Source organism: Poecilia reticulata, chromosome 13 (assembly GCF_904066995.2).
Source record: "Poecilia reticulata chromosome 13, P_reticulata-male-v2, whole genome shotgun sequence".
NCBI lineage: Eukaryota > Metazoa > Chordata > Actinopteri > Cyprinodontiformes > Poeciliidae > Poecilia > Poecilia reticulata.
The window spans coordinates 16457876-16481247 of NC_088842.1; the positions used below are offsets into that span (position 1 = coordinate 16457876).

The 23372-nt window shown below is 38.2% G+C and overlaps 1 protein-coding gene across 3 annotated transcripts in view; it reads right to left on the reverse strand.

Annotated features, from left to right (window-relative positions):
- Positions 1–1863: 1863 nt before the first annotated feature.
- grm5b (glutamate receptor, metabotropic 5b) overlaps positions 1864–23372 on the reverse strand; it is a 76389-nt gene continuing 54880 nt past the window's right edge. For all 3 annotated transcript variants that reach the window (XM_008425499.3, XM_008425498.3, XM_008425500.3), the window contains exons 8-18: positions 22788–22909; positions 20951–21075; positions 20678–20846; positions 20022–20148; positions 16742–16859; positions 16387–16573; positions 16089–16247; positions 15824–15949; positions 14263–14445; positions 13410–13576; positions 1864–11750 (exon numbers count right to left, since the gene is read on the reverse strand). In XM_008425499.3, coding sequence (XP_008423721.1) covers positions 10667–11750; positions 13410–13576; positions 14263–14445; positions 15824–15949; positions 16089–16247; positions 16387–16573; positions 16742–16859; positions 20022–20148; positions 20678–20846; positions 20951–21075; positions 22788–22909 — 2567 coding nt within the window. In that variant the 3' untranslated portion in view covers positions 1864–10666. The remainder of the gene's footprint in view (positions 11751–13409; positions 13577–14262; positions 14446–15823; positions 15950–16088; positions 16248–16386; positions 16574–16741; positions 16860–20021; positions 20149–20677; positions 20847–20950; positions 21076–22787; positions 22910–23372) is intronic.

Genomic DNA, 23372 nt, shown 5'->3' on the forward strand with positions numbered 1-23372 from the left:
TAGATTTTGCCAAAAGAGAGTGGATCTGTTTATTAAATTTAAAATAAAAGTATTTCTTCCAGTTTTCTACAGGCTGTTTGATGAATGATTTTAGGCAACCAAAATTAATAAACGGATTCTGTGAAGTTTTTTTAAGACTAAAAAAAAAAAATCTTTAATTTCAAGTTTTTAATGTCAAAGTAGGTTAACCTGAAGCTAACTGGGATCCATTTGAAAACTTGCTAACCCTCTTGCAGCCCACCAGGACACCCCCGCTTCATTTTGTGCACACTGTACATAAGGTATTTTAATATTAATAATTGAGCCAATTATGAAGGCAGGCAGCTTGAATGGCTTATATATCAAATACAAGATTTTTGAAAGCTTGTTTTAGAAAGTGACTACTGTAAATAAACTGTGGAAATTTTGGGCTGTTTTTCTGACTTTCTCAATTGCTTTTGCAGTAATTCCAGAGCTTAGATACGGACTCCATATGGAAAAGAAGGTGTCAAGATTAACTGGTTGTGCTGAGCAGATAAAGGAAATTATTAAGAAAAAAAATTACGATTTATTTACATTTGCAGCTTTCATGAAATGTAACCACAGCTCAGACACAAGTAAAAAAATGAATAAATTACATAAGTAATATTTTGTATTATATGCTTCTAATATAACTACACACAAAATGTCATTTGTTTGCACATGTACAATTTTAATTTCAATCAGAAGCTTACAATATTTTATATACTGTTAACATTACTGAAGAAATTTGAACTTCTCTAAAATTGCACTTTTGAAAAAAATGAACAAAAGTAGAAGTTGGCTTATAACAAATGTTAGAGATCATGACATATAGAGAGATCTTGCCAGGGATTCATAAGGCTCATATTGAAAAATGGATAGTCCCTCAAATAACATGTTTTTGACACAGCTCCTGCTTGTGCCCTGTTACCATATTGCAAGTGAAGCACATCATGTCCAGATAACTTTAAAAGTAAAAAATAGCCTCAATTTGTATTCTTGTTTGCTTAGTTGCATATCAGGCTTTCCATCTACATGAATCATTTGCTCATTTGCAACAACTCTGTGGTTTCAGACCAATTTCTTTGCAAGAGGCCCAAAGAGATGGAAAAAGATAAGTGTGGAACTGAGTGACGGAAGGACATAAAAGAGGGTGAAGTGGGTAGATCAGGAGATGATGGGGAGAGTGAATAAACTGTAGCAGGATAATTTTGCTGTCTTGACCTGTATACCTGAAAATAAAGGCCTTTTTCCATGTCGTAATGATTTCTATATGACATGGAGGGAAATGGAGGGCGAAGTAAATATCACAGAGGGTGTTGAGGTGCCGTCAACCAGCCTTCACTGCCTGTGTCCAGCAAATTGGCCAGAAACTGACAGACAACTCTCTCGGAGTACAGTCAGCAATAAATCTGAAAGTTTTTTATTCTGTTTTTTTTTTTTCAACCATTGATAAGTAAAACGGATGAGCGGAACCTTAGAGATGATCTATGTCATCTGAATGTGAGGCTGTGGAGATATTAAAAACGTGTTCAGAAGAGCTGAAGTTAAATAATGTTTTCTATCAATTCTGTGTGGTATAAATATAAAAAGTTTGTGAAAAGTTCAAGTTCATTTGACCTACGAAAAACCAGATTTTCAAAGTAAAATGTTTCAATCTGCTTTAGCGGAACTTCCAAATGTTAAGATGTAACCAAAAATACATAAAATTAAGCTTATTAGTTTAGCATGGATGGCTTAATAAGCCACATCACATTTGAAAGTGCATCTTGAAATCATATTTTATCTGTGTTGAAGATGAATGTACTGTATGCTTTCATTCAGCACAATAAACAATCAATAAAAATCTGACAAAACAGTGAGTCAAACATAGATTTTTTTTAATAACAATAATATTAATTCAAATGTACTTTGTTGTTTACTTACACAATGATTATCAGTGGCAACAAAAATAAATTTTAAAGGCCGGATGTTAATTTTCGTCTCCCCACCACAAAAAGCCATATCCCAGTTCTTTTCCCCGGCACCGCTCCATGGTGGTTGCACAACCAAGAAGAGGTAAAAGAAAACAATAACCATACTTTTCAGAGCTGTTTGTTAAAAAATAAAGTGGTTTCTCCGAGCTTTCTTTCATTTCAAGTTGGCTGTCTTTTACCGCCCGGCAGGGGGGTGTCGGACTGCGGGGAGTCAAACTGCGGTGACTTTTGTTAGTGCCACACTACAAAGGCGGCACACTGTGCCCCACAAAAGACTGAATTTACTTGTCCTTCCACTACAGCATTTTAATGCTTCTTCTGGCTCACCACGTTTAATTTTGCACAGGCTTCTGAACTTCATAGCCTCCAACTCTATATTTTTAGCACAGAGTTACTAGTGAGAAAAGAGCAGATTAGATGACAGCAGAGAAGAAGCAACATTTAGTGCCTTGCGTAATTGTTCACACCCATAGATTTTTTTTTTCACATTTTGTTATGTCTTAAACATAAACTTCAATGTATGTTCTTAGAATCTTATGAGATAGAACAGCAGAAAGGACAGCATAATGGTGTTGTCGAAGGGAAAGTACATCATTTTCAAAATAATTAAAAAAATTAAAAAACAGAAAAGTGTGACAGACATTTGTATTCAGAGTCTTAAACTGATATCGCTGAATAAAATCCAGCCCAAGTAACTGCCTTAAAAAGTTGCTTAATTAGTAAGCAGAGAATATCTGTGTGCAATTGAATCATTGGAAATTAGAAGAATTGAAAATTTTCAAAGCCAAGTGATTTTTTTAAACAAATAAGCATGTATAAAACCAAATTATATTGTACAGCTCTTAAATCGAGCATAAAATAAAATGAAAGATAAGATAAACGATTAAATAATCTCTCATGTCCAGAGAAAAATGACTAATATGAGCCAACTTGTAACATTTTAAGGATTTTTGGAAATGTAATAGAATTTACACAAGATTTTTCTAACTTCTCACCCTCCTCTTTAGATGTAATTGGAGTTTAATTAATTCTCTGCTTACTGTTCATCCACCTCATAAAAACATAGCACTTTGAAGCCTTCACTCAAGAGAGGCACTGATGATAAAACTGCATTAATGGAACACCAGCAGAGTCAGAGGAAAGCCTTAAATGAAAGACATTTATCGTCTAAAAAATTAAAATAAATAAATAAATTCTGCAGCAACCATTTTCTGTCTGGAGTGAATAAGTACTTCTAAATAAAATCTTTAGCAACACAGACTAATAAATCCAGCCCACTTAGTAGAGAGAATTGAACTCATTCCAATTCTCTCTCAATAAGTTTATGATAACTCATCATCACTTTCCTTTGATCAAATTAAAGCCTGAATACTGCCACTCTGGTGAGCGTCGGTCCAATTAGGGTTCTGAAGATAAATCTAAGCTGCAAACAGATTGGAAACGCAGCATTCAGTGGTAATTTATATGTTGATGAGCTGCTGTTGTGACTGGAATTTGTTTTTCTGCTCAGGTCATCTGCGCTGAAAAAAAAAAAAAAAAGAAGAAGTAAACAAGCACATTTGCTCATAAGTGTGTACAATCTCGCTGTAGCTGAAGTCGGTAATTAAAGTGGACAGTTTTGATTATCTCCCAGGAGCGGTGAGAGGATAAACATTCCTTCTGTAGGCAACGTTATTTTATTTATTTAGCTAGCACTCTGCTATTTAAAAGACTCTGATCAGGGATATTAATGAGGATTTTTTCATTCATATCTTTTCCATGGCATTAATCTACAGCAGAGCATCTGTGTGTGAGGAATGTACAACAGAGAAAACTGGTGTTTCTTTAATGTTAAGGTTTACTTTTGCATTTAAATGGAAGAAAAAAATAAACAAAATAAAGTACATTTCATAAGCCATACACACACCGTTTTGACATAATTCTGCAACCATCTGTTATATAATCTTACAAAATAACACAAGCTCATTAAATAACTTCTCATTTTCTTACATATGTTGAAGATAAATTAATAAACACAGCTTCCTTTCTTATTCCTAATATACCACACAGGCTAAACTGCTTGTTCTTTTCTTTATGCACATTATCATTTTCTAGGGGATCCATTATACATCATAATAAACGTTTGCTTTGCTGTAACAAAATCAGCACATAAATAAATCAGCAGCTTCAGACACATTTACAAAAATACTTTTGATGGTTTTTAAGATGCCTCTTGCCACTCTCAAGGCTTTGGGTTTCTTTATTCTTAGTAAGTGCAGCAATTTCATCCAAAGTCTACAAACAAAGCAACATTCTGGACGTTTACGTGTATCTCATTATGTATTCTAGAGCACAAAAAAGTGCTTTTTTTTTTTTAGAGCAAAAAAGTGCCTTAAAACTGGTATATTTTTGATGGTGATGTTAAAATCTGATCTGTTGATTTGCAGGTTTTATAAAATTGGAATATTATTGAAAAGTTATTTTGGATTAATATGTGGAACATAATGAAGTGTTAATACCGTGTGTGTGAATAATATATGCACCTGTAGACCTGTGAATTATTTTCCAAATGTTTGTGCATTTTGTAGTGTATATTGCTTTAGAAATGTGACTTGTTTTTTTTTACATTTATGTTTTGTGTGTAGAGAACTTAAACAAAACCCGTGTAAATTTGAGAAAATGAGAATATGGTTGGGTTGTACTGCATTAATCAACAATAACAGTCTAACACAAACAATAACAATATAATGACCAAATTACCCTCAGAAGAATGTTCATTATCATAATTACATGACACTGTTTAATGGAACATCCAAAACACACGTCTCTCCGGGTGTGTTCTGACAAACCAGATGTCTAAGTGGTGTCTGCACAATAAATGCAAATCTGTTTATTCTGAATCACATAAAAACAATAAGCAAACAGGGCATTATTGTTCTAAAGCAGGAGTCCTCAAATACAGGTGTGTCGGGGGTCAAACCTGAACTGGACTATTTTACACTTCACACCGAATCTCTGAAGCACAGTTTGAAATTTATTAAACTTTCATTCAATGCTTTCAGTGCTTTTTGGCGTTAGGGACACTTGAGATTGTTGCTGGTGCCCTAAAGGAAAGCATTCACTGTGGGCCCTGTTGAAGTGAGAGCCGCCACTGGCAACAGCTGAAACAAACAAACAAACAAATGTCCTTTTTCTTTTTTAAGCATTTACTTTAGAAAATATTTTTATTCAAAAGAATCCTGACTGTATTTAAAATGCAATCATCTAACTTTAACCTAGACATAAACTTTGGATTCCTACATTGAAAAACATAAAGCTCAATTCTTCCAGTGCAACTATTTCCATAATGTTTTGTTGGCATTTCAAAGGTCATCTTTTAAAATGATTAATAACAAGAAAAGAAAGCAGACTTGATACGCATGATGAACAACTGACAGTTTGCAGATTGCCAACCAAAAACACTTTAAAACTACGAATCCCATCACTGATCTTTGTGAAAGTTGGTTAATCATATGCTTATCCTATGTAGAGGAATCATGATCTTTAGGTGCACCAGTGTCAGACCTTGCAAAAGGTTTCATGTTTTAGGCAACTGCAATTCAACAAGATTCTCTCTTCGTGACAAACAAACGCCTCTGTCATCACCATATCATCAAATAAACCTAAAAGCCCAAAGCTTGTTGAAATAATGCTGGGGGGAGGCAAAGGGCATGGCATCAGGATCAGCTGACTTTTTTAGAGCGAGACAGGAAGGGTGTTTTGATAACCACTGAAATGGTTTTAAATGTTCAGTCAAGGGATTTAAAATATCAGAATCTGTATTTTTTTCCACCAACTAAACAGACGAGCATGTCCAGATTAAAGAAATGTTAAAGCACAGGGATTACATGTTCAATTTATTAGAGTGTATTTATGAAAGTGAGTTAGCCAAAAGCCTTTTGAGAGGAAAAACAAAAATTAAAAAACAGTTTAGACTCGTGGCCAAATCTGATTTTGATAAAGAAATGAATGATTTTCTTTCCCGAACAAATTAATTTAGTTGAAATGCTACATTAATTCTGTGCTTATGATTTTATCATAGGCACACTATTAAATACAACCTTTGTAGGCTTCTAACACCACTGTGTTCTATTTAGCCTTGCAATTTGTTCGATAATTACCATTTTAAGCTTTCTGTATTAAAGAGACAATAAATTAAATCAAGTTGTCAGAGAGTGAGATAAATCGTAGCTTTCTGCAGAGGCTGCAGCGCTTCACCCAGGAGGCTCCTACACACAGTGAAGTGCTGCAGTAAGCTTTTTGTTTGTCTCTGAACCTAATCTGTGCACCATCAGTGACAGCAGCAAACAAACCATTTTCTCCAGATCAGTTCAACATCAATGCAGCTGCAAGATTCCTACACAATTCATATCTGCAGATTTGTATTTTCATATATCTTAAGAACAATTTTTCACATCTGAGTAAGATCCTTCACTTTAAAGTTACAAGGATAGCAATATGCTTGCATTGCCTGCATGCTTTAAAAATAATGTAAAATGTAAACTGAAAAAAAAAATTATTACAAGGTTAAAGTCCTCTTCAAGAAAAAAAAAAGGAATTGATTTTGTGAATTTGTAATTAGACTAACATCAAACTCAACTCATGAATAAGGGCTAAGCTAACCTCTGTCACCTTTATACAAAATATGTCACCGATAAGAAATAGTCAGCAATTAAATTGCACTATACAAAACTTAATTAAAAAAATGTTTTTTACTGACAAATATTTTTAGATTTCTATGTTTCACACCCAGACAGAACCATTTAAAAGTGCCAATCAACTTTGCAGCAGTTCCACATACAACCTGCCACTTTGAATATGTGCGCACTCCTTTAATCTAAAAAAAAAATCTTAGAAAACAGAACATGAGAAAATGAATGGAAAGACAAATACTTTTCAAAACCAACCCTACATGATGGTTTTTGTCACATGTCGTTCCTTGTTTTATGTGTTCTCTAATCAAAATCATATAACCTTGTGTTTATCAGCCTGCCCCTCCCCTCGGACCAATTAGTTTAATTAATTTGTCCTTATTAACAGCATGACATAATTTTACATACTATTCAAATCAATTAAATATGATTACAGCCAGGAATGAACAGTAAAAATGTGATTAAGGTATAAAACAAGAGCAAGAAAATAACAATGAATTTCAACAAATACAAATTAAATACAAAGCAAAACAAAGTTTCAAGCTTTCAATCCACCATCCTTACATCCTTAAAGAGGGCTTGTAATAAGAGTGGCAATTCTGGATGATTTATAAAACCTCAGATGTGGACCTTGTATACATATAGATAATATTGCTTCTACACTGAAAAATATGAAATATTTATTTAAAATGTATCCAAAACAATAGAAACAATTTACATAATTTTTTTTCTTCTATTTTTTAAGAAACCACATATTTTAACCCACAATCTAGTAAACTAGACACCTCTTACCCCTTTGGCACAATAATCATATTAATAGCAAGTATCATAATATTGTTCAATTACAAGACGTTTGAATAGAATTTGTCACTCACACATTCAGCGTAGGAACACAGTTTCTCTAGTCGTAACACATATTTGTACTGTATGTTATAACAGCTTAAAAACATCTGATTTTTTTTCTCTCTTTTTTTTCTAACATTTGTTGATATGTAAACAAATTGTCTTTCATCTTGACTCAATTCATTTAAACAAAAACAGGTCTGTCTTTGCATGCCCTTGTTATTTACAAGATCGCTTTTTGTCTGAGTTTGTTCTTGCCGGCTACAGTGGAGCGCAAATGTTAAGCAAACATCAGACAGCTTCTCCCTCACAGCAGACGAATGCACACGGTGCAGAAAATACATGGAGACGGTGGTGGACAATATGTCACAGGAAACACTTTGAAGCACTTATTTTTTGTTTTGATAATTGCTTTGAAATTTCTTTTAAATCGAGTCATTCTGAGACATACTGCAGTTAACCGAACTAAAGGTAAAAATGCATGTATTGTGCATCTGAACCATTGGATGTTTCCTTCCATCCATTTTCTTACACCCTTGTCCCGTAGTGGGGTCGGGAGGGTTCATTGGATGTTTGGTATTGTTTTTTTATAAATTTTTTTTTGTTGTTGTCGCTGACACAAGCAAAGGCCTCGTCTCTCAAGAGGGGTTGTGTGGAATGCATTCATCTGCACGTCTCTCCTGCTGCAACCCAGGAAGCAAGCGTTGGCACATGTAAATACATTCGCTTTAAAGGCAGCCCCAGTTCTCTACAAAGCCAGTTTGCTCAGACATCTACAAAAAAACGTGTCCGATTATGAGACAGTTAACTCTCCAGGATGTATGACACAGGACCAGGCCTGAGCTGAAAGCAACTGACATAAAATCTGAATGTAAGAGAAGAGATTTGCTTTTTCGCTGAGAGTGAGCTGACAATAATTACACAACAATGATTTTTGTTCCCTCAATATAAGCATCCTGAAAATGTCCTCATGTAGACATTCGAGGGGTACTCACTGTCTGCTGGAAAATGCTAAAAGAAGAGAACTTTTATTTTGAAAAACTTCATAAGCAAACTGGGACTATTATTTTCAATGTTATCTTTGTCGGCAAATTCAATTAACTCACAAAGTAACCCACACATTCTTTAGGCACAACCAACTGAAACACAATTTAAGCCGCAAGTCAAAGGGATTACAACTACAACCTATTAATTTATGTTCCACTTAACATCTGAAGAGGTTACCCGACAAAGCCAGAGAGAGAGAGAGAGAGAGAAGAGCAGCTGATACACACAGAATACTGTGTGATGACTGGAGGGGTCGTCACAAGACTGAAAACAAAACATCTAAATTTCTTATTGGTATATGGTTAGGAATGGGCTGGTATGATGAAAAAAAACTGTGGTTTAAAGTAATAATGTGAATGTTTTTTGTTGTCTAATTATTTTTTTAGTTCTGATTTATTCAAGTGATTTCACAGTAATATCACATATTATTATGCTAATAATTAATAAAAAGCTACTGAACAATAAGTTTCTTTTAACACTGATGAAACTCTGATGGACAAAAAAAATAAGTACCAATCACAGACTGAACTTGGCTTTGAAAACTCACAATGTGCTAACTACTTGTAATCAAAAGTTTTTCTTTGTTGTTTTGAGTTCCCAGTTGGAAAAAAACAAAAAGCCTTTTCCCAAAGAAGAAAAATCTGACATTGTGTTGTCAAATGTCCATTTGTGAACGTAGCTTTAGTAACATTTAGAGCCAAACCAATGAGCAAATCCCAGAAAATTTCCAAATTGCAACTACAGCATGCACCACCCTAGCCTTGACTCTGCCTCACTCTCAGCAAGATAGCAGTTTCTCCCCCCAAATAAGGAAATATATATCATGGTTTCAGACGATATTCATGTCAGTGGTTTTACTCTTGATTGTGAACATTTGCCCTTACTGCTTTTTATTGAACTTGTGATAAAAGACATAATTTCAATGGAAAAATGGGAAAAAATGCATAACTTTAATTTGTCTTTTAAAATTACAAAGATTGTTCAACAAATTACTTTTTACAAGACTGAAACCACCAGCTTAAATATGTCAATTTGTGCTCCACTACGAATGTTAATGACTTTTATTCTAATTTCATTTAAAGCACTGTTTTAGATGAAACAGGTTACTGCCACCTGCTGACATATTGTATCTGGAAAATGTCGTGACTGGAATCCAGCAAAGCCTTTCAGAGTGTATTTCTGAATGACACGTATTAGCGGAAAAGCTTCGAGGACGGATCCTTCCCAATGATCCACCTGAGTGAGAGCTAAATACTGAAAATGTTCACAGTAAGAACGAGGCCTGGTCTCGCCACACCCCCACTTCGTTCTCCCCGTCTCAAGTTACAGGCGTAGAGCTACAAAAAGATTTGGTCCCAACTGCCTCAGGAATAATGTAGAAAATATACATTCAGACTTACTAGAAGAGTAGAAAATATGAAAACACACTGATGTGATGAAAGCTGAACAAAATTAACTAAACTTTTGTAACAAAATGTTTTAGATTAACACCGTTTTAGAATGTTAACACTGTTCACACAATGCACTTTAATTAGACACTAATTGGATTTTATCACTGAAGATAAAATGTATGTGTCCTATAAATCCACCGCTATTCCTCACACACTTTATTTATAATCGTGTGCTCACACTTTTGTCATTTGTGTTAGCAAATATATTTCGGTATGTGCCCTTTGTAGCTTGTCCCTTTGTAGTTCTTACAGGCACTCTCTACTGCCATACTCCCAACACCTCTCCTTCTCTGAGAAACAGTAAAAACACACTCAGGCCCACTGAAGCGCACACACAGAATCTGTAATTAGTTGTCAGCCGAGTTACCGTAAGGCCACTAGCCCAATCCAAATGACAGAGAACCTCCAGGAAGAATTTCTGCTGTTACTGAAACACCTCCGAGTCAGAGCGGTCCGTTTTCAATTCTCACCCAATAAAGACGGAGAGAAGATACGACACCCTGCCGGCCTCTAGTACACGCATCTCACTGTAAACATGTAAACACAAACACAGCTTGGTGTCTTCACCAACCAGCTCTCCACAACGACGTCTCCTCGGGTTTTGACTCCAAACGGTGGTGAATGGATTCCAGTCTGTCCGTCCTGTTTGATCTACGTTTTCCGGATCATCACCTCTCCCTCACAGTGAGGAGGAACTCTGACTGTAGTTTCTGAGAGTCAGTCTGGTGTACCTAGGTGAGGGAGGAGAAGGGGGCGGGTGGTTGGGGACAGGAGGGACAAACAAACCAGTCTCTGAGATCTGGGAGCCACTGCTGGATCCCAAAGAGTCACGGAAGGGCGAAGGAGGAGTGAGAGCGATGAGCTCCTCTTCCAGCTCAACCCTCCTGAGTGGGGAGTCGGGGATGCAGGCGACTAGGCTTCCTCTTATGGGGGAGAGCGACGGGGATGTGTGGGGATGAGGTGGAGGCTGAAGGGGGTAGGGCGAACGAGGGATGGAGTGAACTGGACAGCCGCCCCGGTTGCCCAGACTGGGCTCAATGTGGGGAAGGGGCTGGACGTCAGCGTAGGTGGTGAGGGTCGGGGGCATCGGGATCTCCCGGGGCAGCAGGTAGGGATCGGGGGGGTGAGCGGCGGGGGGAGTGTGTTTGTGCGCGTGTGTCGGCGAGGCGGAGAGCATCATGCTGTTGAGCTCCGTAATGTTGGCGGTGAAGCGGTTCACCACGCAGCTGATCTGATCCATCAGCGAATTCTGGCGTGGCGGTGGACGGTTGTCCATGGCAACCAGACGCCCATCGCTCCCAGTGGCAACAGAGCCGCTGCTTGGAGGCCCGCAGCTGCTGCTGCTGCCGCCGCTGCAGATGCTGCTGGAGTACTTAGAAATGCAGGCCACCTGGGACTCCTCCCCCAAACTGGCTCCTATCCTCTGGCTGACGGTGCTGATCGGCGACGGCGTCTGCGGCTGCGGCCGATAGGTGATCGAGTAGTGCTCTTCGGCTTCTGAGAGCTCGTAGAGAGTCTTGTCTGTGACGCAGTCAGGATGAGTGGGCAGGGAGGACATGGAAGAGAGGGAGGGCAGAGGTACATGCGGAGGCAAGTTGGATCCCCCGGAGTACCGCTCCTCAGAGGTTTTGGAGAAGGGCTTAATGACCGCTGTCTGGTTGTTCTCTTTCTTCTTGATGTGGAAGGACAGCCGCTGCCACAGGTGGTTGCCTCGAGAACTGCTGCGCTCTGTCTGCGCCCAAGACACCGATTTACCATTGGAGCTGCGGAGAATTACAAAAGCCGAGAAAAGGAAGAGGGAAAAGTGTTTAGCGCCGGGATCTAGATGGGAAAATTCAATATTCTGTTCATTAGCTTTCCAAGCCTATTTAATAATTGTGCAAAGTAATTACAGATAATAAATAAAACATTCTGTGGGAGCTTTGTGCCAACCACATGAATCAGTTTCACTTTATATGCTGATAAATTTTACTACTTTTCTCTGCCTTAATTTTTTTCTTCACAAGATCTCATGTCTTGTTTTGCTTTTTAATCGCCTTTGCTTCGCCTCGGTTGCAGAGATTTGCAAGTATACCCTCTGACATGTTGGTCAGAGGGTACACATACACTCGTCATTGTCATGGATTTCATGCTAATTTTGGACTTTTATTGATGGTTTGAGTAATTGGAATGATAAGATAGCCTGCAACTTGTATGGAATTTAGAAATAATAATTTTCTTTGCAACTTTGTATAAAAAAATGTATCTATATATTACACATGGACATAATACACATAGTTATATCAATTTTAATTTCCTGCCTTTCTAAATTTGCTTTTAACATTTATTTGCCAGACCCTTCAGGGTTTTTTTCCAGTCAGGTTTTTCACCTGAGTTCAAGAGATCTGTCCTTCGATGCCCCTCTGTCTTTTTGTCAGGTTAATTAGTGTGATTAATCTAAAAAGGAACTCCTGATTAAACCCCGTGCCATCATGACTGGGGTAGAGATGGAAGAACTCAAATCCCCTTTGAATGAACATGCAGGACGGGGCTTATAGAGGTACATGCTGCATACTGATCTAGACATTAATCGATTTGCTGTGGCATCTGCAGTGTTTAGCTCAAAGTTTGACTTTAACGTCTGGTGAAGGTAAACCAACTTTTTTTTTTCAGCCGTTCAAACATTTGGTATAAACATTGATCAAGCATTTCTTATTCCTCCAAGTCTGCTAAATTATTTTCCATTCGTGTCTGTTCTGCCTGCTCTGACAACGGCAGCATCTCAAACACAACAGTTTCCAGCCCTTTTCTGAGGAGACAGACAGCCCTGCCAATTACCACCACCCACAGAGGACGATAGGACCAAAAGAGACGTGCAGGGGAAGAGAGAGAAGAGAGGAGCATAGACATTTTTTTACAGGGGTGTGATTGAGATCTTGCTTGCCAAGCAGGGTGAGCTGGAGCAACCTGCTGACAAATGAAAACGTGTTCCAGTCTTTTCTCTAAGACGGGGGGTTATGCGTCACTCCTCTTTGAGTCCTTTGATCGGTTCCCTGTCACTGTGGATGGCCTGAAGAGCGCGAAGTAAGAGGAATAATGTCCTCTCTTTCTTCCCATCACCACAGCTCTTCATTTTCTTCACCATCCATCTTTTTCACTGTTTATATTCCCTCTTCTGTCCTCTCCCTCTCAGTATGCCGTCGCTCCTTCTTTGTCGTGCCTCCATGAGGCAATTTTCCAAAGTTCACAATGGGGTCAGAAGAAAAGGCAAGCAGATTCAGGAGAATGCAGGTAATCAATCTCTCGCACAGCAGGAACGCTTTCTTAAGTGGGTCTATTATAAAGATGGCGCCTTGGACTGTAACTCACGAGTACCGCGGCATTAACCTGGACAGAAAGGCTCTGGGTATGGGTGGAAAGCGGACTCTCACACACAGATATACCTGAGGGTCTCCCCAGTAGAGCCTCTACGCTTAAACAGGTTAACCAGACTGGAAGAGCGGCTGGCAGCTGAGGATGACTTCCCATCTCCCACATGCATCCGGACCACGGTGCTGGTGGTAAAGGCACTGCGCACGTTTCGCTCTGGCTTGGCCAGAATGATGTACACCTAAAATGGAACAGAGCAATGCATTCATAACTCTCTATTACAGTTTGATGCCATTTCTCAGATTAAAGCTGTTCCTTTGTCATTTTCACATTAATACTGAGGAGTCTCTAGTCTTACTTTCCTGACGCAAAAACAAATTAGAAGGTTAGATTAAATAAACAGATTTTCTTTTCATTTTGTTAGGGTTGGTAATAACTTCGCTAATGTAATGCAAACCTGTTGAGTCTTTCCTGTCACAGTGACCATTCAAAACTACAGACACATTTACACATCAACAACCAGATTTTAAGCAACTTGAGGTTAGACCTGTGATGTTGTTGGCAGAGTATGGGATTTTACTCTGCCAACATTTATACTCTGGTATTTCAATACATTTATTGATACACCAGGAAGGTTTTTAATAAATATCTAATATCTACCAGAAAACTGAAATGGGTCATAATTGGGTCTTGTGACGTGAAAATGATGGTGGCCAAGTTAACACAAAAACCGTTCACAGAGGAATCCACGACTGAACAACTTGGAGAGATTAAACAGGAAATCTACAACAGAGCTCCCTCTCTATTATGCAACTGCAAAGTTTTTATTTACATGTCTACCAGTGGCAACAGTAACCGTGGGTGACACAATTAAACCAAAAATCCATTAAAACATACGGTAAAACATTATTTTCATTTTCACCTTACCTTGGGTACAAACATGCAGCACAGAGCCACAGTGGCACTGAGGCTGACACTGAAGCACATGGTGATGATTTTATAGTTGGAGCCAAAGTAGATGGGAACAAACGCCAACCAGATGATGCAGGTGGTGTACATGGTAAAAGCAATGTACTTGGCCTCATTGAAATTAGCTGGGACATTGCGGGTCTTGGAAAAGGAGAAAAAAAAATCAAGAATCAGTAAATATGTTGAAACTGTTTTTTTATTTCCAGTTTGTTTGTTTGGTTTTTTTTTGCCTTCTTTAATGCAGAAGTGTAATAGCCACTTTTAGCTTTTGTCAACAAGCCATAGAACTGGAATGAATATTGATGCAAGCTGTTTGCCCAATGTCCTGGTACTAAAGGCAATGGGCTTTAAGACTTAATGAACATCTAGAAAACTCTTTATAGGAGAGAGAGGTTAATCAAGTGGCAGTAAACCTAAAACACTTGTCAGGATAATGTATTCAGTTGTTCTGTTCGTGTCTATTTTCTTACAGAAAAAAAATCTAACTCTGCCCACATAAACAGCACAGTAAAAATAAGTGCATTCACTGCTGTTGATAAAGTTTTACACACCAAAACTTTCAGGGTGCTTCACCATTTCTGTTCACTTTTTGTGTCTGACGAAACATCAAAACACAGGCGACTGGGAAGGGAATCTTTGATTAAAGTCTTTTACTGACGATTTGGCAAACAGTGGAGAGTCTCCTTGACAGCCACCCACCATGTGCATGCTGCTCTGGACTGTCACTTACATGCAAGTCAATGGGTCCGTGAGGACACTGGTGTCCTCGTGACAGTGAAGGGGATAAACTTAATATATGTGGATGTAAGTCTTACTAAAAAGCCAATTCAAATTCACAGACTTATGCAGAAAAATATGTCAATTAGATTAATATGGAATGTGTTATCCTACCAGATAACACATTCCATATTTTTTCTACATTACAGAAATATGAATAAAGATCAAAGTAAACAAAATTATCCATTAAAAGGGAATTTTTTCCCAGGTGACACTAAAAATTCAAAACATTTTGTTAGCTCACTACTGAAAATGGGAGTTAATTTATTCCAGATCAACGCTGCATGTTCTACTGCATACTGGTCTTAAAGAGAGAATGTATCTGGAAAGAATGCAATTATAATTAAAAATGTGTCCATCTGTGGTTTATATATTGTTTATATGGTTTCTCCACAACACGGTTTAGTGCAAATAACACAGACTTTCAATAAGCAGCGTCCTATTTTCTGCAAGAGCGTGACATCATATGACAGTATCCACTAACAACACTAGTTTAGACTGGTGGATGTTGTAACCTGTCAATGCATTCAATCTATAATCCAAAATATTTTTTATTCTCAATATTTTGAGTCAAAAAATAGTCTGCCGATGTGCAACTTATTATTCGCCTCTGTCTGATCTGTAGTGTTGAAACAAACATAATAATGCATCTGAATACCTTCAAATGAATAGTCACAACAGGATAGATACCAATGATATTTTTGTTCATTACAGAAACAGACAGGAAACATCAAAGACAAACCTTAAAGGCATAAAAGGTGCAGCTGAGGATCAGCAGGCCATTGTATCCCAGGGGGGCTACCACTCCGAGGTTAGTGGTGTTGCAAATAAGGTTGACCTGGCGGATGCTAGGGTAGTCGTTGATCACCTGCAGATAGTGAGAGGACAGAGATGGGACTAAGCTAAATCCAGGTTGTATCATACACACGTACATTAAATCTTAAGATCCCTAGGTCTGTTTCTTTAGTCATGTTACCGTGCTCTTAGTTCACACATCTGCAACCTACATTCGGCGGCTCCATGAGGAAAAGAGCCACAATGATGCCCAACTGCAGCAGTATGAGGAGGAAGGCAATGATGAGCTGGGCGCAGGCTGACATGAAGCGAGGTTTCTTTGTACAGATCTTCTTTTTGCTCCCCGCCAGGATCCGAGCGATGCGGTTCGTCTGCAGTCGGATCCCAAACATCATTAATATATACATCACTTACTGTACTGGAGCAATTTTTAAACTGTCTGCTTGCGGTATTTCTACACAACTGCCTCAGTTTCAGTGGGAGGAGTAGTGGCTCCGTCCTATTTCTCACCTTGGTAACAAGTGCAGAGTAACTCATGGCAGGTGACAGTCCGATTCCTAGTCGCTGGAGGTAGCAGTGGATCACGTGGGGCTTTGCAATGAGGCTGAAGGTGCACAGATATCCGAGGCAAATCCCTGCTAGTATAATGTAGCACAGCTCCCGGCTGGAGGATTTCACAACAGGGGTGTCCCGAAAACTTGCAGACACAGCCAAACAAACATTAGATATGATAATGGAGACATTAAAACAAAACCCCACAACAATTAAAATATACAAAGATGGACAATAACAAAGTGGAAAAACTAATTCTGGCATATTTTCAACTTCAGGTTTGAAATATTTCTTCATTAAGAAAAATTCTTACTAGATAAAAACTGCAGTGACAAAGAAGGTAGCCATTAGTCCAAGGCAAGCAAATACCACAGCAGCTATGGGTTCTGGATCCCCCCATCGCAGGTACTCCACAGGGATCGGGTCACAGCCTGGAGAGAAACGGTGCAAGCATGTGAAGATGGAATATTAGAAGCAAACTTTAAATTGTTGTATGAATATGAGATAATTTCAAAGGTGTTTCTGTTTTAACATTTGGCTTAATATTCCTCGTCTTTTCCAACGGTATTTGTACATCGCTAAAGTTTTAAAATCCTATGTAATTTGTGTTAGCCCCATCTAATCTAATACTCTGAAATAAAATCAAGTGCAAATTATTGCTTGACCTATATGCAAACAAATATAATGAAGGAAAACCACCACTTTGCATTACTCTGAACATAATTAAACTGATGGTGATTTTGCAATGCCGGAAAAAAAATTGCTAGATGTTGTCAAAGTCTTGAGACTAGGGAAGAGGTTCGTCTTCCAGGAGGACAAACACCAGTGATATACAGCCAGAGCTAAAATGAAGTGATTTAGATCCAAGCATTTGCATGTGCTAGAGAATGACCCAGCCAAACTCTAGACCTAAATCTAATTAATAACCTCTGGCAAAAATTAAACATCTGTGCTCACATATGCTCTCCTGTCAATCTGAATAAGCTTGAGCTACTTTGCAAAGATAAATGAGCAAATATATTTGTCTCTAGATGTGCTGGTGGTTTATGTTTGCAAAGCACGTCCACTAACTTTCTTTCTCTTGCTCATCTGTGTTTAAACAAATCTGTGACTGATTGAAATTCAGCAGAGTTCTTGGTGTTTAAAAAAAAATTTAAAAAATCAGTCAAGACTGTTCGACCAGCTGACCAACCGATAGAAAAAACTCAATAACAAATATTTCTACAACTGTAACTGTTTCATAAATATGACGTTCCTATGAGTTTGAATTAGCTTAAAAAGAATGGTAAACAACATAATTGAGTGGTGCTGCTCTTTGTGACATACAAATATATCTTAATAGAACCTTAATCTTCTCCTTACTCCTGAACACTTATCACAAATTTTTCTTCCTCCATTTATTTCCTTATTCCTCCATAAATTATTCTGGCCTTTAAATATCCCCTAATATCTCCCTTATCTCTCCACTCCCTCTCCCATCCCACCTTGTTACCTAATTCTTTTCCTCTCTATAGCTGTCTTCTCCATTCGTGATGAGATAAAGGTGCATTAATTAAAGAGACAGCTCTAATTATATTGCGTCTTTATGCTGGTGGACTTTATCTGGGTACTTCTTGGGCCACGAGTAGAAAACCAACTTTCTTTTCTTTGACTTTCAAGCTAGTCTTGCTTTTTTTTTCTAGAAATACAACAGAGTTTCTACAGAGGCTGAATTATTATTATTTTTTTGTTGTAGCTTCAATTTTTTCAACATGGTCAACGACGTTCATAAAATCAGTAATGAAATTTGGACCCAGGTAATGAGTATTAGAAATTTTGCAAGCAAGGGAGTGATAAAAAAAATAAATAAATCAAGTGACAGTCTTCTGCAAAGTTGTAAATAAGCATAAGTTTCTATTTTATTTTAACAAACGATAATACAGCCCAAACACACACATAAAAACAAATGTAAGTTCTGTCTCAAAAATACTTTGGAAGAAGAAAACATTATATGTGACAAAAATTATATAGCTCTGAATGCAAGGCTGAAAGTCCTACGACATGCCTTCACACCCCCTTTGGCTATGTCGATTGCCAGAGTTGCAGGAAATTGTGAACTGGTATATTTGACCATAAGCTGTACTGGTTTGGGGTTCATTGAATCAAAAGTTTTGATATAAACTCAATCAAGTCTAAAAGGCTTAGCCATGATTGGAGAGGCTCAAGTCCCACAGCAAATCCTCCTTTTTCTGCTCCTTTTCCTGCATATGTCACAGCCTCCATTCACTTCACTTTACCCTCATTTCATCTTTCTAAATTGTTATTTCTCTCCCTCAACTGTTGTATCAAAACCTATTCTCCACCTCTCCGTGGTTTCAGATGTATCTGACCTCTCTCTCTCCTGTCTCTCTCTCTCTGCCGGTTCATCCTTGCTCTACCTTGTCTCTTTGCTCTGCCTTTTGATTTCTGAGTCTTTTAGATTTATTTTCGATTGGTCTGAGTTTGAAGGATCAAAATGTGTGGAGTTGAAACTAGAAAACGGTGTGTTGGTTTGATTGAAGTGCCCCTGTTTACAGTCATGGGAAAAATAACATTTCCACCACTGTCAAGCCATTTATTTGAAAAAGTCCATCCTTGTTGCTTCCTGGATGTAAGAGCAATTATCTGTAAAAGCAGGCATTTTGACCTTTTGGTGATGTGGAGCATATAGCTCCATAACCCCTCCCAGCAATCTGGATAGGGTTATAAGGCTACTTTCAACCTATCTGAGTAGCTACAGGCTTCAGCTACCATGCTGAATATTAAAGGTCAAGGGAGGACAATAAGAAAAGACTTACCCACAGGACGAACTCCTACCTCCGTTTTCAGCGTCACCCCACAAGAGTGGAGGAAATGTGACATAAAATAAATTGGCAAGTGCCATATTTCTCTTTCCTACTATCAATTTTCAGCTCAGCATTGGTTCAGGATTTGAGTTTTGTGATGCTTCGTTTTGTGACAGTGACACTTCATTTGAATTTTCAGCAGGGCCTGATTCATGTTTTAATCATCAAGCTCAGCGAGGAACATTATAATGAGCAGCTGAGAGCACAACAAGACAATATCTCAGTTCTTCCAACGCAATAAAGGTGGAGTGAAATTCGCTGGGACTGTAGTGTTTTTGAGTTAAAAATTGAAAGCCTCTCTTAATACACAATAATTAAAACACTCATGACATTGTCAGTGACAAGTAAAGCAGATGAGAGAGGCAGAGGTGAGTCAAAAAAGAAGGGTCGTCTCTAATGTGTGGTTGGTGCAGGACTTTTTAATTTACCGTAACAACACACTGGATGAGAGGACTCTCGTCTCAGCGCAAGTCTAATTTAAATTGCTTAATCTTTTCTGCACCCCCACATGCAATCACCCACATTGAACAAGGACTTCTTTGTTACAACATTTTAGTGTCTTCAAGATCCCCGCCTCTTGCCTAATGACCCGTGGACACAGGTTTCAACCCCCCTGTGACTCTGCAAGAATAAGCGATAGATGGATAGCCAATGGATGGATGAATGGATGGATGAATAGTATCTTCAAGAACTGAGCAAGTGCAGAACCACAGACATACAGATGCTGACCTGTGAGGCCATCATTAGGCCAGGAGCCAAGATTACAGGCTTGACAGGTGTATTCATCAAACACAAACTCGTTCTCTTTGCACAGGGTGCACGTCCAGCAGCAGCTCACTTCACCCTTGCGGATCACCTGAAACAGAGACCATAAGCATTTTTTTTTTTTTACTACTGAACAAGTCCCCGTTTAAATACAGGGATTGAGTTGGCAGGAAAGTTGTTTGTATTTGCCGACATGGCAGCTAGTATGCAGTGGACTCAGTATACTTATGTAAAATTGAGCCTGTGTCAAGCCAAGCAGAAAATATCATATTCCTTTGAATGAGGGAATCTGGGAATAAGGATCACACATATGAATAGGTAGGGGATGCAAGAATAGGCTAAGGGCAAAAGTGACTTAAGCTATAGGCTTGAATTATAAACCATTTGCTTAGTTGATCATAGATATAGATATCTGCACATGATTCCATTAGACAGTTTTAAAATCCCTTTTATGACCCAAGATGTAAAATTTTGTGATGCACATTGAAAATTTCTTCTGTCTGCCTTTTAATATTGCCAGGGTATAGCAACCACTGCAAACCCTGCAAAATGAACACTTCTTTTACTATAATTTTTTGTCCCATTTAAATCTTTCAAAAAAGCATTTAACGCCATCTTACCTTAATTTGCCCTTTGTCACACGGTTCACTGCAGACCGATTTAATGATGGATTCTTTGCTGGACCAGATTTCATCATCAGCTATCTTCAGTCCACTGTTGTCCCAACTACCAACATTGATGTAGTCATAGTAGTCCCTCCCCATCTTCTTGAAATTCATTATTTCATACCTATTTATAGCAATAAAAATGTGTAGTGAATGACCCACTGAGAGATCAAAGAGGTAGGTTATAGAAATTATGCTGGATATAAATCACCCAGCAACTTTGCCTACCTGCCAGGTGAGTCTCCATTTTCATCAAATAAAATTCCCTCTCCAGACACGCCAGTGAAGTTGGTTTTCATCAGGAAGTCCAGCAGAGTAGCACCGTCTATTGGCCGCATAGCATCACAAAGGCCCTGTAGAAATGTTATCCATTAGTCTGAAGTATGCAAATGAATTCAAATGATTGCACAACATAACCATGGTAGTATGTAATTATTCAACTTTATGGGACGATTTCCATATAAACATAAACGTATTCTAATAGACTGACTGGCAAAAACAGGGACAAATGAACATACCAGCCTTCTTAATAATGCCTACAAAAAGAGGAAACATGCTACGTTAAACTAGTCATAGAGCATTATTAACTGATTAGTTTAAAAAAACCAGAGAAGAGATCATTGATCTCACCAGAGGTCATTGGTCTCCAGGATCAATGATCTCAATGAAATTGTGGGTTTTTTCATAAACATTCAAAGGACAACATCCAGATAGATGTCTCGTTGAAAATGTAGTTGGTTTGATGATGCATCTTCACTTATCTGTTCATAAAATTGAAGCATATTATAACTTATTTAAAGTTAAGAAATATCGACAATGCTGTTTGTAGTTGAACAGTTTAACTAAGGAGACCCGTTGCTGTTTGTGTTGAGGGAAATAAACATTTTATCTGTGACAGACTTTCTGTGACTTACTGGAGGTTTGTTTAAATTAAATCGACAGCCAGTGAGTGGTCACTTGTTAAAAATCCGCCTGCACATCTTTCCAGCAAAAGAATTATTTATAAAAAAGACATTATGAGGCTGGTAAACATGCTTCCTTATACCCTATTGCCTTTCTGCTTTATATTTAAATGATGTATTAAGTTCATGTAAACAGCATTCCACCATTATTATTCTATACATCTAATACTGTAACATGTTTAATTTCATAACAACACTGCCATTAAATCTTGAGCATGAGAAATGCAGGTTATAGATGCTACAGGAATTTATATTTTTAGGAAATGCAATTAATAGCGATATAAGAGAGTGTGACAACAGCTCCCGCAACCATAAGGGACCTGTTGGGGAGAGTAGCACTTTTATATCTTTAATAATCATTATTGTAGTGAGGTGAGCAGAAGAAGTAACCTATGTCAACAGCAATTTACTAAATGAAGAACAGGAAACTCAAAGTGGAGTTCAACTAACCTAAATCACAAGGAAAAGAAAACAGAAACAACCTTCCTCAATCATCAATTCCAAGCTTCTCCTAAGTAGGAAAATGGTTCAAACTCTGGTGGTGGACAAATAAAAGACCATTTTTAGAATGATTACAGAAAAGATCCAGTTTAATTAGATGCAATTGAGGATTTTTAGCCTGTGTATGTAAAAAGACTGATGATAATAGTATAGTGAATGAAAGCCAAACTCCAATTGGCAGGAAGAGCACCCACTTCCTGGAGCTTACTCTGGTTTCACTTCACTCTTCACAGACATGGTTTAAAATCTGGAAAGCTCTTCCTCATTGTATTGGGGGATGCTTTCTGACTTTTTGTCATACATGCAAAATGACAAAAAAAAAAAAAGGGCCATATGGGAATAAAGTCTGCTGGAACATAGGAGCAGTCTCCAGAGAGATTTTTGCACGGTCTGTTCAGGTCATGACTGATGAGTCCACTTTGCACAACAATGCAAGCTAGAGAGGCAAAGGAGACACTGCTGGACTCTCTGCATGAACTAAACGTAGCCAAATTGGAATTTGAGAAAGAGCTTAGACAGTGAAACACAATTATCTACCCACTCAGCTTTTTCTGTACTGCTTGCCCTGGTCCCTCGTGTATTTCTTTTTCGACTGGACCTACCTGATAGCCTGGGCATAGAGAACGTTGCATGTTATGCAGCCCGAATGCCATTGAGTAAATAGCATTAATGACAAATCCCATCTTGGTGTCCTGTGCATAATGAGTCTGCAAGGAATCCCTTCCTGTAAAAGGTGCACAGATAAATAGATAGTTAAAGCGGAGGAGGACTGACCATCGCACTGGACGAGTGTCAGTCCTAAATAATTTTTTTCTAACATCAAAGGGCCCTTTCTCCTCTTCCTCATCAGTCACTCCCCACCTCCACATTGCATTTCTGCGTCTGCCTGTGTCCTGTTCTTTTGTAATTCCCGTCCCATTTCATTAGGATAAATAAGAAATGACTCCCTTTGATGCAGCTCTGGAGTACTGTTTAGCCTATGAATGAAGTGAATGAAACAGAGAGAGAAGGGGATGGCATTAAATCAAAATATGACAATCAATGGGGGGTTCATTCTCAAGATGAACCTAAAGGTCATGTGCATCTATGTGGTGTGTTTGTAGATGTTTGTCAAAAAGTTGCCCCTAAAGATAACCTGAGTTTTCACCCATTCATATTTTATGGATAAAAGTTATCCAGCCCAATCT